At 39.4% G+C, this 15,935-nt stretch overlaps 1 protein-coding gene and 1 pseudogene across 1 annotated transcript in view; one reads left to right on the top strand and one right to left on the bottom strand.

Annotated features, from left to right (window-relative positions):
* Positions 1-15,935, top strand: part of FAM135B (family with sequence similarity 135 member B) — a 163,465-nt gene that overhangs the window by 115,075 nt on the left and 32,455 nt on the right. The window contains exon 8 of the mRNA XM_087962221.1: positions 15,439-15,592. Within this exon, the coding sequence (XP_087818347.1) occupies positions 15,439-15,592 (154 nt within the window). The remainder of the gene's footprint in view (positions 1-15,438; positions 15,593-15,935) is intronic.
* On the bottom strand, positions 6,393-11,622 carry LOC148131560 (uncharacterized; annotated as a pseudogene).

The raw sequence follows: 15,935 nt of genomic DNA, 5'->3' as shown, positions 1-15,935 counted from the left end.
ATATTTTGAAATGATGAAATCCCCACCGTGGCTCTCCTTTGTAAAAGGGATGGCTTTCAGACCACATTCTGGCCTGATAATTTCTCTGCTTTGATTCTGCTCAGAGGGAAGCCAGGCCTGCCGCTGTCTCCAGCAGATGTGAAAGGGATTTGTTTTGTTTTTTTCAAAATCATTTCTTGCATTTGACCTCTTTGCCTTTTGCAGAATAATTAAATGTCAGCCTTGTAAGGCTGAAAGGAGTGCAGTTTCTTGAGGAGTGATTTTTGTCTGGCCTTATTTTGTTTTATTTGATTTTATTGTCCTCCCAGCCTGGTGGGGTTCTCTGAATGCATACTGCTGTTAGAAAGAATGGGGAGTTAAAAGATAATTGCTTCCCTCCCTCCCTCCCTCCCTCCCTCCCTCCCTCCTTTCCTTCATCTCCCTCCTCCCTCTCCCTCTCCCACTTTCCTTCCCTCTCCCCTTCTCCCTTATCTCTCCCCTTCCTGCCTCTCCCTCTTACTTTTCAAATAACAAAAGAATCTTGACTATTTTAAAAATCGTTATTGTCCCAAATAATTCCAATTTCCAAAGAAGAATACAAAAGCTACGTTTGTATCAAGCTTTGCAAAATTGCCCTAAAATTAATTTCCAATATTTTTTTTTCCCTTTCAAATCTATCCCTTAATGTAGCAAAGAGGAAACTGATAGTGGTACATATTTTAAAGATAAAAATGTTTGATTGCATAAATTATTCCCTAAGCAATTTGTTGTTAAAAAAGATTTTGAGACTCTAGAACGAGTGCAGAAAAGAGCAACAAATATGATTGGGGGACAGGAGGCTAAAAATATATGAAGAACAGTTGCTAGAACTGGGTATGTCTAGTTTGATGAAAAGAAGGACGAGGGACATGATAGCACTATTCCAATATCTCAGGGGTTGCCACAAAGAAGAGGGAGTCAAGCTAAAGTGGAATAGATAGTACCACCACTAGATGGACTCGCAACTGGCTGGCAAACCATACTCAACGAGTAGTCCTTAATGGGTCTAAGTCTACATGGAGGGAAGTAAGCAGTGGGGTGCCACAAGGTTCCGTCTTAAGCCCAGGACTCTTCAATATCTTCATTAACAACTTAGATGAGGGAATAGAAGGGGAACTTACCAAATTTCCAGATGATACTAAACTGGCAGGAATAGCTAACACCCAAGAAGATAGGCTCAAGAACCAGATGGATCTTGACAGACTAGAACACTGGGCCATATCTAACAAAATGAAATTCAATATAGAAAAAAGTAAAGTCCTACACTTAAGCAAGAAAAACCAAAAGTACACATATAGACTGGGTGAAACCAGGTTCAATAGCAGTAACTGTGAGAGGGATCTTGGAGTCTTAGTGGACAACCAGATAAATATGAGCCAGCAGTGTGCTGCAGCAGCCAAAAAAGCTAATGCAATCCTATATTGTATTAACAGAGGGATACAATCAAGATCAAGGGAAGTGCTAATACCACTCTACAAAGTCTTAGTAAGACCACACCTAGAGTACTGCATCCAATTTTGTTCACCACATTATAAAAAAGATGTTGAGACTCTAGAAAAGTACAGAGAAGAGCAACCAGGATGATTAGGGGACCGGAGGCTAAAATATACAACAAACAGTTGCAGGAACTGGGCTTGGCTAGTCTAGTAAAGAGAAGGACCAGGGGAGACATGATAGCGGTCTTCCAATATTTGAGGAGCTGCCATAGGGAGGAAGGGGTCAAGCTATTTTCTAAAGCACCTGAAGGTGAGACAAGGAATAATGGAAGGAAACTGAACAAGGAGAGATTTAACCTAGAAATAAGGAGAAACTTTCTGACAGTGAGAATAATCAACCCATGGAACAGAAGTTGCCTTTGGAAGTTGTGGGAGCTTCATCACTTGAGACTTTCAAGAAGAGATTGGACTGGCATTTGTCAGAAATGGTGTAGGGTCTCCCACTTGGGCGGGGGGTTGGACTAGATGACCTACAAGGTCCCTTCCAACTCTGATTATCTGTTAAATCTGTTATTTTCCAAAGCACCTGAAAACCTGCAAGGAGAAATTTCCTGACAGTGGGAACAATGAATCAGTGGAATGACTTGCCTCCAGAAATTTTAGGTGCTCCAACACTGAAGGTTTTTAAGAAGAGATTGGACAATCATTTGTCTGAAATGGTGTAGGATTTCCTGATTGAACAAGGGTTTTTTATTAATTTTCAATAAACAAACATACACAAACAAAACACAAATCATGAAAACATAAAACTTCTTTTTGGAAAGCGGCTTAGTCCCGGGTTACATCTTTCTATACAGACATAAATCAAATTCATGCTCACTTTATATACCATTTCATATTTTATTTACCATTCTACATTTTTTATATAGCTTCTCCCCTCTTTTCACTCTCTTAATTCTATTTTATTTATTTCATCTCAGTTTAAATCATTATGCTTGTATCTTTTGTCTGTTCTATTTCAATTATCTATTATCTTTTCTCATTAACACAAAATTTCTCCTGTGATCATTGATTGAAGTATGACGCCTTTATATCTTTCCCCTAAATTTAACACTTAAAATAATATATAATTTTCATTCTGATTCTGCTTAGTACATTCTAAAGCTACGTACTATATTTTAAAATAGGAAGATAATAAGTTTATAATATAATTAGAACAATAATCCATAGCAAATTAAACTCTATCATTAAATCTTAAGCATTTTACACATTCCTTTTAATATTTTATCCCATTTTATAATCATATAATGTTTCAGTTTTCTAACATTATTTCAAATGCAAATACAACAATACAGTCTTATGTACTTTTGCAGAATCTCTTTTTTAATTATATTGTTACCCATTATCTCTGAATAAATCCTGTTTCTTTACATCTTGTTTCAAACCTTTGTAACTTCTTTTCCCTTTTTTCCTTCCTTTCTCCTCCAATCTAGCCTTTTTACCCCCTTGTCTCTTGATCTCCACCCTCTTAATCTCCACCCTCTTCTGTATTCCTCTTTTCTGTTGCTTTCTGACATTGTATCAATTTTTCACCTTATTTTTCCCGTTTTTGGTTGTTTTTTTAAGTCTTAAATTCTCCATTTTCTTTCCTCTCTTTCCCTTTTCTTCCCCAGATAGAGTTGCTTGTTCATTAAAGATGGCTTCTTCTTCCTCCCAATCTTCTTGTAATTCTTGTAGTTTCTGATAGATAGAAATCGCCATTTCTAAGAAATGAAAAACAGATCCAGAAGAGCCCTTCCCTTCTTGTTCCTCTTCTTTTAGCTTTTTAAATTCCATTTTCAATTCATCAACAAGTAATGTCATTGTGAAAAAATTTTTAAACAACCCAAATGTTTTTAGTCTTTCAAATAATAGTTTCTAAAGGTCCCAAAGTCACCAAGCAATCCAAATACACAGAATCTGTTTCATTTAGCACTTTCTTCTTTTTGTACTTTGTCTTCTTGGGGTTACAGTTCAGTTGCAAAGTTCCAAAATATATCTTTTAGAAGTCTTGTTAAAATTTAACTCTAGTCTTATAAGTTTCGAGCAGCCTCCTCCAGCAAAATATTAATATTAATCATTTTCCTCTCCTTTCCCACTTATAGCAAAAAAAGTTTTTTTTTTCCCAATGTTCAGAAATCTTTAATGTCCCCTTGGCTTTAATTTTCAAATTTAATTACCTGCTGATGCCAAAACGTGTTTTTCCAATTTCCATCTGCTATCACCGTAAGGAAGGAGAGTGAGAAAAAACAAACTTTCCCTTTTAACTTTCATCCGCCACTTTTTCCAATCTTCTCTGGGAACAATGTATCTTTAATGAAGTTTAAATTCCAGGGTATTTAAATGTTACTTATTATCCCGGTCAGCCAAAGACGTTCACTTCTCAAGCTTCCTCCTGCACATTCTTATCCAGATGAAAGCTTCTTTGTGGCGGCCATTGCTGACCACCGCTCCACCGCTTTCAGAAAAGGGAGTTAAGCCAGCTGAGAAGGGGGTTGCGATTCCCCCAGACCCCTGCCGGATCTCCCCTGTCTTCAGTTACCTCTACGGGGTAACTATTAGCCCCCAAATCCGGCTGGATCGGGGGCACTCCAGCAGCAAGCGCAGCAGAAACCGTGCACGATCGCGGATTCCTGCTGCCGCCGAAGCCTTGCAAACCGGAAGTCCCTTGGCATGTAACAACTTCTGCCTTTTAATAAAATACAGAATATAGAATAACAGAGTTGAAAGGGGCCTTGAATGTCTTCAATCCCCTGTTCAAGCAGGAAACCCTACACTGTTTCAGAAAAGTATCTAGGGGTACAGAAAACTAATAATCTGAATTGGTCTCTCCAAACATCCTTAGCAAAATGCCCAAACCAATGTCTGCATTTATGGCTGTCATGATTTAGAATAATAATGTGCAGGCTCCATTACTGTTGTAAGTTGAGGAGCAGCAATAGCAATAGCACTTAGACCTATAAACCACCTTATAGTGCTTTTCTCTAAGCGGTTTACAGCATATATCCCCCAACAATTTGGGTCCTCATTTTACCCACCTTGGAAGGATGGAAGGCTGGGTCAACCTGGAGCCTGGTGAGATTCGATCTGCCAAATTGCAGGCAGGAAGCAGAAGTAGCCTGCAGTACTGCACTCTAACCATTGCGCCACCGAGGCTCTCAGTACTTGTAAGAAACATTTTGGACACTTATCTTTTCTCTAATTTTCTTCCTGAACATTCCCCCCCTTACCCTTTATCTCTTTTGGGGATTTCCCCAAAAGAAAACATGCTGGAGAACATCCATGCAGGTAGAAAACTCAGTGTAATGAGCTACCAAGAAAGGGTTATCTGCTTCATGCTTCATAAAATTCCATTGGCCTTGCTTGTAAATTGTTTTAAGGCTGTTCATTGAAGTAGGAATAAGGCATGAGACGCCCAGAGGAGCTGCTAAGCAAATATCAGGACAAAAATAGGAGAGGAAAACTAATCTCCATTGCATTATCTATCCGGATATTTTTTGATGTCCGGAGGTGAATTGTAGAAAATGGGAATGGTTTGCTTTAGCAAAAGTGAAGAATGCTTGTTGTTGTTGATCAAATAAAATAAGAAGTCTTGGAGGAAAACTTGTAGAAGCATATATTTTGCATCAGTTTCCCAAGGAAGAAAATAGAGTTATGGGGTACTTTAAAAAAAAAAAAAAAAACACCAAAATTTTAAATTCATGTAGAACTATCACAATTTCTTTCCTTTTTTCTTTCCTCTTAAGTTGATATACATAAAGGTTTTAGAAAAAAACAAAACTGTACTCTTGAGGCTACAGCAAAATGTCTCAAAATATATAATATAATTGTGTACCTTGGGAAACCAAGAACACAAATGGAAAATTAAACAAGAGTACTACACACAAGGGAACTGAAAGCACACGTGAAACCGTACAAAGTTTCATGCTGATATGATTCTATGTTGTTTGAAAATAACAGACCTGAATAATTTTGTGCTGAATTAAGGAACAGTGCCAGTGGCAGTGAGAACTACCGAAAACACCACTCATGCTTGTTATAAAAAGGAACAGAAGCCAAGTATCATATGTTAACATATAATAAGAAGATCAACATGGCCCTGTTGGATAAGAACCATAGTCTCTCTAATCCATAGTGTTCTCATATTGCCCAACCAACCACACAAGGAAGCCCTCTAATCTCCTAGCAGATGGCCTTCAGACAGGGGTGGGATTCTACCAGTTCGCACCTATTCACTAGAACCGGTTGTTAATATTCTAAGCAGTTCGGAGAACTGGTTGTTAGAAGAAATTACTGGGCTAATCCTGTAAGGAAGGCAGGAAGGAAACATTCTGGTATTGCTTACAGAAACTGCCTCTCCCTTAACCCTTATTACATTCTTGGCAGGACTAGACTTCCTGTCTCAGGAACGTCTCTGGAGTTTTTTCCCCTCCTTTGCTAGTACTTTGCTTGTGTGGAGTGACAATGGCATTGAAAAAAGTGATTTATTACCATTTTTCACACTTACGATTGTTGCAGCATCCCCACAGTCATGAGAGGCCAGGCGAGGAGATGCGTGCCTCGATGTGAGTGATATTGAGTTGGCCACGCCCAGCCAATAACATGACCATTAAGCCATGCCCACCAACTTTGCCACACCCACAGAACCAGCTGTTGAAAAATTTGAATCCCACCCCTGATTATGATTCCCTTGATGCCAATTGGTTTATTTTGTTCTAAGCCCTAGCAGCTATCAGATTTTATGGAATGGTAACTGTCTGATCCTCTGTCATATAGGAAGATTAAGATTTGCTAGATGATTTTCAGTTTCTCATTCCCAATAAATTTACAACACAGTAAGTAAAATTGAACACTGAAAAAAAAATCCCTTCCCGTTCCATGATGAGCTTTGAAATTTAGTTATGTAAATATAATATACACCTTGAATTGCACCCAGAAGCAAATCAGCAACGAATGCAGCTCCTGCAGGAGAGGTGACACATGTGCACCCTGGGGTCTGCACAAAACCATGCGGGCTGCTGCATTTTGCACCAACTGGAGCTTCCGGATGCTCTTCAAGGGCAGCCCCATGTAGAGCGTGTTGCAATAATCAAAATGGGAAGCGACCAGGGTGTGAGTGACTGTGAGTAGGGACCGTTGGTCCAGGAAAGGGCGTAACTGGTGCACAACTCACAGTTGTACAAAGGGCCTCCTAGCCACGACCAGCACCTGCTCTTCGAACAGGAGTCATGAGTCCAGAAAAACCCCTAGATTACGCACAGGGTCTGTTTGGGGTAGTGCCACCCTATCCAAGACTAAAGGTGGTAATTCTCCCTGAGCCAATGAACCCCAAACCCAGAGCCACTCAGTCTTGCAAGAGTTTAATTTCAACCCGTTGTTCCCCATCCATCCCCTAACAGGCTCCAAGCATTGCGAGAGGGAGGACACAGCATCACTTAACTCACCACGGGCCGAGACATACAGCTGAGTATTATCAGCATATTGGTGATATGGTGTCGGACGATCTCGCCCAGCGACTTCATGTCAATGTTACTAACTATGTTACTAACTGTAGTGTTTTACCTAACAACGATGGCAAGAAAAGTCATAAAACGGGGCAAAACTCTTTTAAGAACCATCTCACTTAACAACCAAAATGTTTACACTATTATTATGTTTTCTGCTTGAGACTATTCACAAGTGGTTCTGGTTGTTTGTGCCTGACCAAGAAAGATGAAAGTTTTCTCCATTTTACTTTTATTTCATGTTTTTTTTAAAAATAAATAATGAGATCCTCAGGCTTTTATAGTGGTGTCTTCATAGCATCTTCCTTCAAGCAATTCACTTATAAATGAAGATCATCCATTTCAATCTTCAAATCAAGACCATTTGACTTGGAGGGATGATAACAGTGCTAGAACTAGCAAACCTCTTTCTTTCCTTCTTTCTTTCTTTCTTTCTTTCTTTCTTTCTTTCTTTCTTTCTTTCTTTCTTTCTTTCTTTCTTTCTTTCTTTCTTTCTTTCTTTCTTTCTTTCTTCTTCCTTCCTTCCTTCCTTCCTTCCTTCCTTCCTTCCTTCCTTCCTTCCTTTCTTTCTTTCTTTCTTTCTTTCTTTCTTTCTTTCTTTCTTTCTTTTTTTGCTGTTTTCTGGACCAGTGAATCTAATTTCATTTTCTGTGATGTGTCCAAAAGCCAGCAACTAGAGGCAAAAGTAAATTAAAATAAAACAAAGAGACAAAAATAGATGCAAATGCAATATTGGAGCTTAAGAGCGAGAACTAAGAATCTTCCATTTAACTATGCCTTGGAATAGCAATAGCAATATCACTTAGACTTATATACCGCTTTATAGTGCTTTACAGCCCTCTCTAAGCAGTTTACAGAATCAATCTATTGCGCCTAACTATCTGGGTCCCCATTTGACCCACTTTGAAAGATGGAAGGCTGAGTCAACACTGAGCCTGGTGGGATTCAATCTGCCAAATTGCAGGCAGCTGGCTGTCAGCAGAAGTAGTTTGCAGTACTGCACTCTAACCACTGTGCCACTGAGGCTCATCCAATAAAAAAAATTCTTTGTTTTGTTTTGGTTTACTTTTGCCTTTGGTTGCTGGCTTTTGGACACGTCACAGAAAATGAACAACCAACATATACAGGTGTACATCTGTGTTAATGATGCAAATTATATTATATTTACATAACTAAATTTCAAAGCTCATCATGGAACGGGAAGGGATTTTTTTTTCAGTGTTCAATTTTACTTACTGTGTTGTAAATTTATTGGGAATGAGAAACTGAAAATCATCTAGCAAATCTTAATCTTCCTATATGACAGAGGATCAGACAGTTACCATTCCATAAAATCTGATAGCTGCTAGGGCTTAGAACAAAATAAACCAATTGGCATCAAGGGAATCATAATCAGGGGTGGGATTCAAATTTTTCAACAGCTGATTCTGTGGGTGTGGCAAAGTTGGTGGGCATGGCTTAATGGTCATGTTATTGGCTGGGCGTGGCCAACTCAATATCACTCACATCAAGGCACGCATCTCCTCGCCTGGCCTCTCATGACTGTGGGGATGCTGCAGCAGTCATAAGTGTGAAAAATGGTCATAAGTCACTTTTTTCAATGCCATTGTAACTCCACACAAGCAAAGTACTAGCAAAGGAGGGGAAAAAACTCCAGAGACGTTCCTGAGACAGGAAATCAGTCTAGTCCTGCCAAGAATGTAATAAGGGTTAACGGAGAGGCAGTTTCTGTAAGCAACACCAGAATGTTTCCTTCCTGCCTTCCTTACAGGATTAGGCCAGTAATTTCTTCTAACAACCGGTTCTCCAAACTGCTTAGAATATTAACAATCGGTTCTAGTGAATAAGTGCGAACTGGTAGAATCCCACCCCTGATCATAACTCCCTGCACACCCTTCATTTTTCATCCTCAGTTATCTTAATTTGGCAGAAGGTTTTCATCCATTTGTCCTAAATACAAACAATGACATAGACTTATATTTCTCCTCCTAAATTAGCAACTGTCCTGCAAACAAATTGTTTTATTTCCCAGTCCCTTCTAAGAGTAGGAATGTGTGGAAAATGATATGGGATTCTTCATAAAAAGATTCCAGGTAGTCCTAATAATTTGGGACTCATATCACACACACCCTCTCTCTTTCACACTTTCCCCTCCCCTTTCAATCCTCAGTAGTGATGGCTGGGAACCCCTGTACACAGCATTCCACTATGAAATATAACACAATAATAAGCAATGGTTAATCTGGTCAGGAGCAACATATGGTGGAATAATGGAAATCTATTTTGCAGTGTTCATTCTTCCTCCTGAAGAGTTCTTTGGAACTGAATGTTTGACGTTTACTGCACATTTTTAATATCAATCAGAATAGAGCTGGAAGGGATCTTGGAGGTCTTCTAGTCCAACCCCCTGCTCAAGCAGGAGATACTATACCATTTTAGACAAGTGGCTAGGTCAAGTCTTTTAAAAATCTCCAGTGATCAAGCTCCCATAAGGCAAGCTGTTCCACTGGTTAATTGTTCTCACTGTTAGGAAGTTTCTCCTTAGTTCTACATTTGTTCTGTCCTTAATTAGTTTCCATCCATTGTTTCTTGTTCTTCCCTCTGGTACTTTGGAAAATAAGTTGACCCCCTCTTCTTTGTGGCAGTCCCCCAAATATTGGAATACTGCTATCATGTCACCCCTAGTCCTTCTTTTCTCCAGACTAGCCATACCCAGTTCCTGCAACCATTCTCTGCACTTTTTCCAAAGTCTTAACATATGTTTTTGTAATGTGGTGACACAACTGGATGCAGTATTCTAGGTGTGTTCTTAGTAAGGTTTTATAAAGTGGCACTAATACTTCATGTGATTTTGATTCTATGCTTCTGTTTATCCAAATTCAAGTCCACGTGCTGATGAAAATAACATGCTTCCATCTTTTCCTTTTGCATTTTTGTCTTAAGATATCTCCTCTAAAATTGCTTGGGTTTTTGCTTTCCTTCACGCTCTTCAAACACCCTGTTTCAAGAGTTGCTCCCAAATTTATGTGAGCTTTTACTTTAAAGGCCCATTCATCAATCATTTCCTCTGGGGCATTTGGAGACATGGCAATCATCTCAATGGAAAGAGTGCTTGTGGGAGATAATCACCTTCCCATACAATTGCTTGTCCTTCATGGGGTGGAGAATAGAAGCTTGTGATTGCATCCAAACCTGAAAGAAATAAATGCAAAGGACCAGCCTCAGCAGAGAAATGTCAGGCTAGTTGTGAAGTAAGTTAACCCTGGAAAAGTTAATTAATCCTGGCTGCTCTGTATTTCCTCTCAAGTGATTGCTTGGCACTTTGTTTATGTCTGCTATGATGTTTTATGAGTGTTTATAAAAATGATGTTGCAAGTGGCGTTCTTGTTTCACTTCCTTCTTCTCTGCTGAAGGAGACCCATCAAGGGATCTGAAATACAGAGCTGGCGTGGAAGAGATGGCAACTAACGCCAAAGCTCAGTGCAACAGTATTGCCAAAAAGGCTTTAAGAGTTGTAAATTTAATGTTATGAAGCTTCTCCTCTGGTAATACTGATTTGCAAACTAGGGCATTTAAAACCTTTGCTAGACCAATACTTGAATTCAGCTCTGCTGTCTGGAATCTGTACTGTATATCAGACACTTCTTATTTTTTTAAAGTGATTTTTCATCAAGGAAAAAAAGAAGAAGGAGAAAGTGCTGTGATGAAGAAATGAAGCAGACCAATTTGATTTAAAACAATCATTGATTGAGTCACTGGAATCTGGCCAATTTAACCCCCCCCCCCCAGCTTCTGTTCATACAGATGGGAAAATTTATAAGCTTTGGCAAATAACTTGACATGTTCCTTTTCGGAGTCTTCCACCATCTGATTGCTTGAGTCAGAAAATAAACTAGAAAAGTGGACAAGGATGGAAAGGAACTGAACAGCTTTTATACATTTTATTTCTGGCTGGGAACGGTTACTTTGTCTGTCTGAAACATTTCCTGATATTTGGGGTTAGAAAGTGTCACAGTTAATTATCTATCTGTCTGTCTGTCTGTCCATCCATTATCTATCTATCTATCTATCTATCTATCTATCTATCTATCTATCTATCTATCTATCTATCTATCTATCTATCTATCTATCATCGTGCAACAGGGAAATCAGGAAATCCAGGCAGTTCAAATGCATATAAAGATGTATTGCAAGCATAAGCACTCTACAAGAATCTGAACTACTAAAGATCAAAGGAAATCAGCGGGAGTTAAGAATAGAAAGGAATTCAAAGTGGGCTGGACAAAGATCACTTGTGGGTGTGAAGGAATTAATGACTGGTGGTGTATTTGACCCCTCCATCTGGTTCAGCCTCATCACCCCATCCATCCATCTGTCTGTCCATCCATCCATCCATCCATCCATCCATCCATCCATCCATACATACATACATACATCCTTTACCTCATCTCTTCCTTCCTTCCTTCCTTCCTTCCTTCCTTCCTTCCTTCCTTCCTTCCTTCCTTCCTTCCTGCCTGCCTGCCTGCCTGCCTGCCTGCCTGCCTTCCCTCCTCCCTCTTACAGCCCTTAATGACTGTTCCATGAATACTGATACTGTATTCTTCTAAAAGAGATATAATGAGCATTGTTCCTAATTATTTCTTGCAATAGATTGTTTTTGCTGTCATCAAGAGTAAGCAATTTATGTCACTCCCACATGTTTGTTTCTTCATTAAAAGTCACTGTGCCACATTTTGCAATGAACCATCATATAATTGAAAGGAAGAGTAGCATCAGGAACAGCAATGAAAATGATAAAATATATTCATTAAAAGTTTGGGATGCTGCAAAACTGCTTACAAGGTGTTTTGTGCCAAATTGCAGAAGAAGCTACTGGAAAAAGATTTAATTATATGTGTGATGTGATATCCTTAGATTTTCTTTTTCTTTCTTTCTTTCTTTCTTTCTTTCTTTCTTTCTTTCTTTCTTTCTTTCTTTCTTTCTTTCTTTCTTTCTTTCTTTCTTTCTTTCTTTCCTTCCTTCCTTCCTTCCTTCCTTCCTTCCTTCCTTCCTTCCTTCCTTCCTTCCTTCCTTCCTTCCTTCCTTCTTTCTTTCTTTCTTTCTTTCTTTCTTTCTTTCTTTCTTTCTTTCTTTCTTCCTTTTTCTTCCTTCCTTCTCCTTTTCCTTTCCTTTCCTTTCCCTCTCCTTTCCTTTTTTTCTTCCTCTTCCTCCTCTCCTCTCCTCTTTTATTTTTTTCTTTTCTTCACAATAACTTTCATTTCAGACCTGATTGGGGCCATCAGTTTGAGGGTGAGAGGGGTGAAACCAAAAATAACAGTTGCATGTTTCGAGTGCTATTCTTGGAAAATGCATTGCACAGGGTCAGGTCTATTGTTCTCTTGTGAATTTAATGGAGTTCACACGGAAGGCGAGAGCTGTGTCGAAAAGTTTCCCTAAAAGTCATTCATATACTATTAGGATAAGGTATTAGGGGTGCTAAATGCAGGTCTTTGCTTGCAGTGAAAGATCCATAATCCCTGACAAAGCAGAAGGCTTGAGCAGGCTCCATCAGCGTCCTTTTCAAAATATTTCTCCCCTCAAAAATCAATCGCAAACAAATGAATAACAATGGCAAATTTTGTCATCGTCATCTTTTAATTTATTATTTATTTATTTGATTTGTCAATTGTTTACAAGATAATAGGTATAAGTATAAACATAGTTATGAATACATGAAATGGATACATATAAGAAAAATAAAAGAAACAATAGGACAGGGACAATAGGCATGTTGTTGCACTTTTGCAAGCCCCCTACAGACCTCTTAGGAAAGGGGTGAGGTCAATAGTAGAAAGTCTAAGGTTAAAGTTTTTGGGGTTTGGGAAAGAAACCACAGAGTCAGGTAGAGCATTCCAGACATTGACCACTCTCTTGCTGAAGTCGTATTTCCTGCAATCAAGTTTGGTGCGATTAACCTTGAGTTTGTATCTATTGTTTGCTCTTGTGTTGTTATGGTTGAAGCTGAAGTATTCATTGACAGGTAGGACATTGCAATGTATGATTTTATATACTATATTTAGATCGGACCGGAGGCAGTGTTGTTCTAGGTTTTCTAGGTCTAGAATTTCGAGTCTGGTGGCATAAGGTATTCTGCAATGAGTAGAGGAGTGGAGAACTCTTCTTGTGAAATATTTCTGGACTTTCTCAACTGTATTAATATCAGATACGTAATGTGGGTTCCAGACTGATATATACTTGAGCTGTATTCAAGTATTGATCTAGCAAATGTTTTGTATGCTCTAGTTAGTAGTGTGATATTATCAGAGAGAAAAATGACCCCATAATCCCTTGCAGGGTGGGGTCTGGGCAACTGAATGGAGCTAGCAAAGTGTTTTCATGGCCGGATGCCCTTCCTGCCCCCAATGAGGAGTTTTGTTCAGCAGATATATCCTCAGTGTGCCCAGAGAGAGAGAGATATGCTTCTACCTAGGATCGAACTCACGTCCTCCTGATTGTGAGGCGAGAGCTGCACCTCTAGGCCTCTCCACAATGGCAAAATTTGTGTGGTATTATTTTTGCAATGTTTGAATAGCACACAAGAAATGCCCCAGAATCCAGGCATATAACTGCATTCTCATGCTTTATTTAGGGAGGATTAGCTTAAATTAAAATTATTGAAGAATTATCGCTTGCTTTTATACCATGATAGCACACAACAAATAAAGAAGGAACTAAGCAATGCGCTGATTGTCAGTTACAGGAAGTTCTCAACTTACAACCATTTAGTGACTGTTCAAAGTTACCATGACACAGAAAAAAAGTGATTTATGACCATTTTTCACTCATATGACCATTATAGCCTCCCCATGGTCACGTGATTTACATTTGGATACTTGACAACTGACTCACATTTATGATGGTTGCAGTGTCTTGGGGTCACGTGATCAACGGGAAACCAGATTCACTTAATAACCAGGTTGCTAACTTAGTAATAACTATGGCAAGAAGGGTCACAAAATGGGGGAAAACTCCGCTAACTGATGTCTCCCTTAGTGATGGAAATATCGGGCTCAATTGTGGTCATAAGTGGAGGACTATCCATACTTCAGCATAATCCTGTCCTGGGTGGCGAAGAAGTTAAGAAATGCCTAGTTTAATCATAGACTATCTTTGTGAATTTAATATCAAATGATTTGGCTCAACCAAAAGGAATTATGTCAGGTTGTATGTGGTGTACTCTGGCTGTTTTCTTGCAGAAGTTTCATTACCCCAACTAGTAACATTATCAGTGCTAGAAAGGAGTGAGGTTTGCTCTCTTGTTTATGTACAGTGTTGTCAATGTTGGTAGAAGTGTTCTTGGTTGTTCCTTGATTGGGCTGATATTCATTGTTTGATTGTCTGAGTTGGTGGTTTCTTGACGGGGATATTGTTTACCACTTGATTGTTGGTCTGCAATTACCCTGGCATTAATTGACAATTTATTTATTTTTTATTTGCATCCCCCCCCCTTTATTATTTTTACAAACAACTCAAAGTGGTAAACCTATCCAACACACCTTCCTCCTCCTATTTTCCACACAACAACAACCCTGAGAAAGATTGGACTAAGAGAGAGTGACTCCCGCAAAGTCACCCAGCTGGCTTCCAGGGCTAAAGCAGGACTAGAACTCACTGTCTCCTGGCTTTTGCAGCTAAGGCAGGTTTAGAATTCACTGTCTCCTGGTGATTGGCCCAGAGTTAACCAACTGGCTTTTGTGGCTAAGGTGAGACTTGAACTCACAATCTTTTACTTTCTAGCCTGGTACCTTAACCACCAGACCAAAAAATCATGATAATATATTTATTTCTTTGAGTACTTATTTGTTTGAGCTACGGGGCACAGTGGTTAGAGTGCAGTACTGCAGGCTATTTCTGTTGCCTGCTGGCTGCCTGAAATTTGCCAGTTCAAATCTCACCAGGCTCAAAGTTGACCCATCCTTCCATCCTTCCAAGGTGGGTAAAATGAGGACTCAAATTGCTGGAGGCAATACGCTGACTCTGTAAACCGCTCAGAGAGGGGCTGTAAAACATTGTGAAGTGGTATATAAGTCTAAGTGCTATTGCTATTATGTGGGCTGGAAGAATTGATGTTCCTCATGGAGCCTTGCTTGTCAGAGATCTCATAGCATTCTGAAAATATCCTTTCCCTGAATTTCTCCTTGCTTGAAACAGCTCAATTTTGAAAAGTTAAACCGGTTTGCTGAATGCAAAATCCATTAAACACACAAACACTTAAATCAGAATTACCGTATTTGCAGAAAGAGACTTGACACAGAAATGTTTTTTTTTCTCTTTCTAAGATTGTATCTGATTAATTCAAGAAATGGTGATTTAGGCAGATTTGATGAGCCTCGATCCTACCTTCTAAGGGAAAATCAAGTAATGTGGTCTCCTTGCTTCTCTCTCATTCTTCTCTTCTGCAGGGCAGCTGCTATGTGCCATCCGAAAACTGCAGGCAACATGCCCACAAGTGGCATAAAGACCTCTGCCTCCTGCTCCTTGGTGCCCACCGAGGACTTCACAGCTACTACGCTGCCGTCACAAAGGAGGTTCCCAATTTGCCACAGCTGAAGTTAGGTACATGGAGGGTTGGGAATTGAGAACACTACACAGCATCTTCTTCTCATGCTAAGATCAACACCAGGACAGTTTCACTCTTCCACCAACTTGCCCAGGTCACATCTTTTAGCTCAGTGTCAGGCTGGTTCCCACTTGAACATTTAGGAAAGAAAGCCCCTTGATTCCATTTTTAAAGTGAAAGGATCGTTTTTACTAAAGTTAAGCAGTTAGAGAATAAGCAAAGCTGGATCTGAATATTCCCATTCAGAATCTGTGTTTTTTCCTCTTCCTTGGACCTACCCCTTGATCGGTCCACCGGTGTCCAATGGTATTTGAATTAGGTGTTTTGGCATTTCTTTGG

Source organism: Notechis scutatus, chromosome 3 (assembly GCF_049901735.1).
Source record: "Notechis scutatus isolate UNSWTSFEM ecotype Mainland chromosome 3, rNotScu1.2, whole genome shotgun sequence".
NCBI lineage: Eukaryota > Metazoa > Chordata > Lepidosauria > Squamata > Elapidae > Notechis > Notechis scutatus.
Note: the sequence above shows the minus strand (reverse complement) of the source record. Positions and strands in the feature narration are given on the sequence as shown.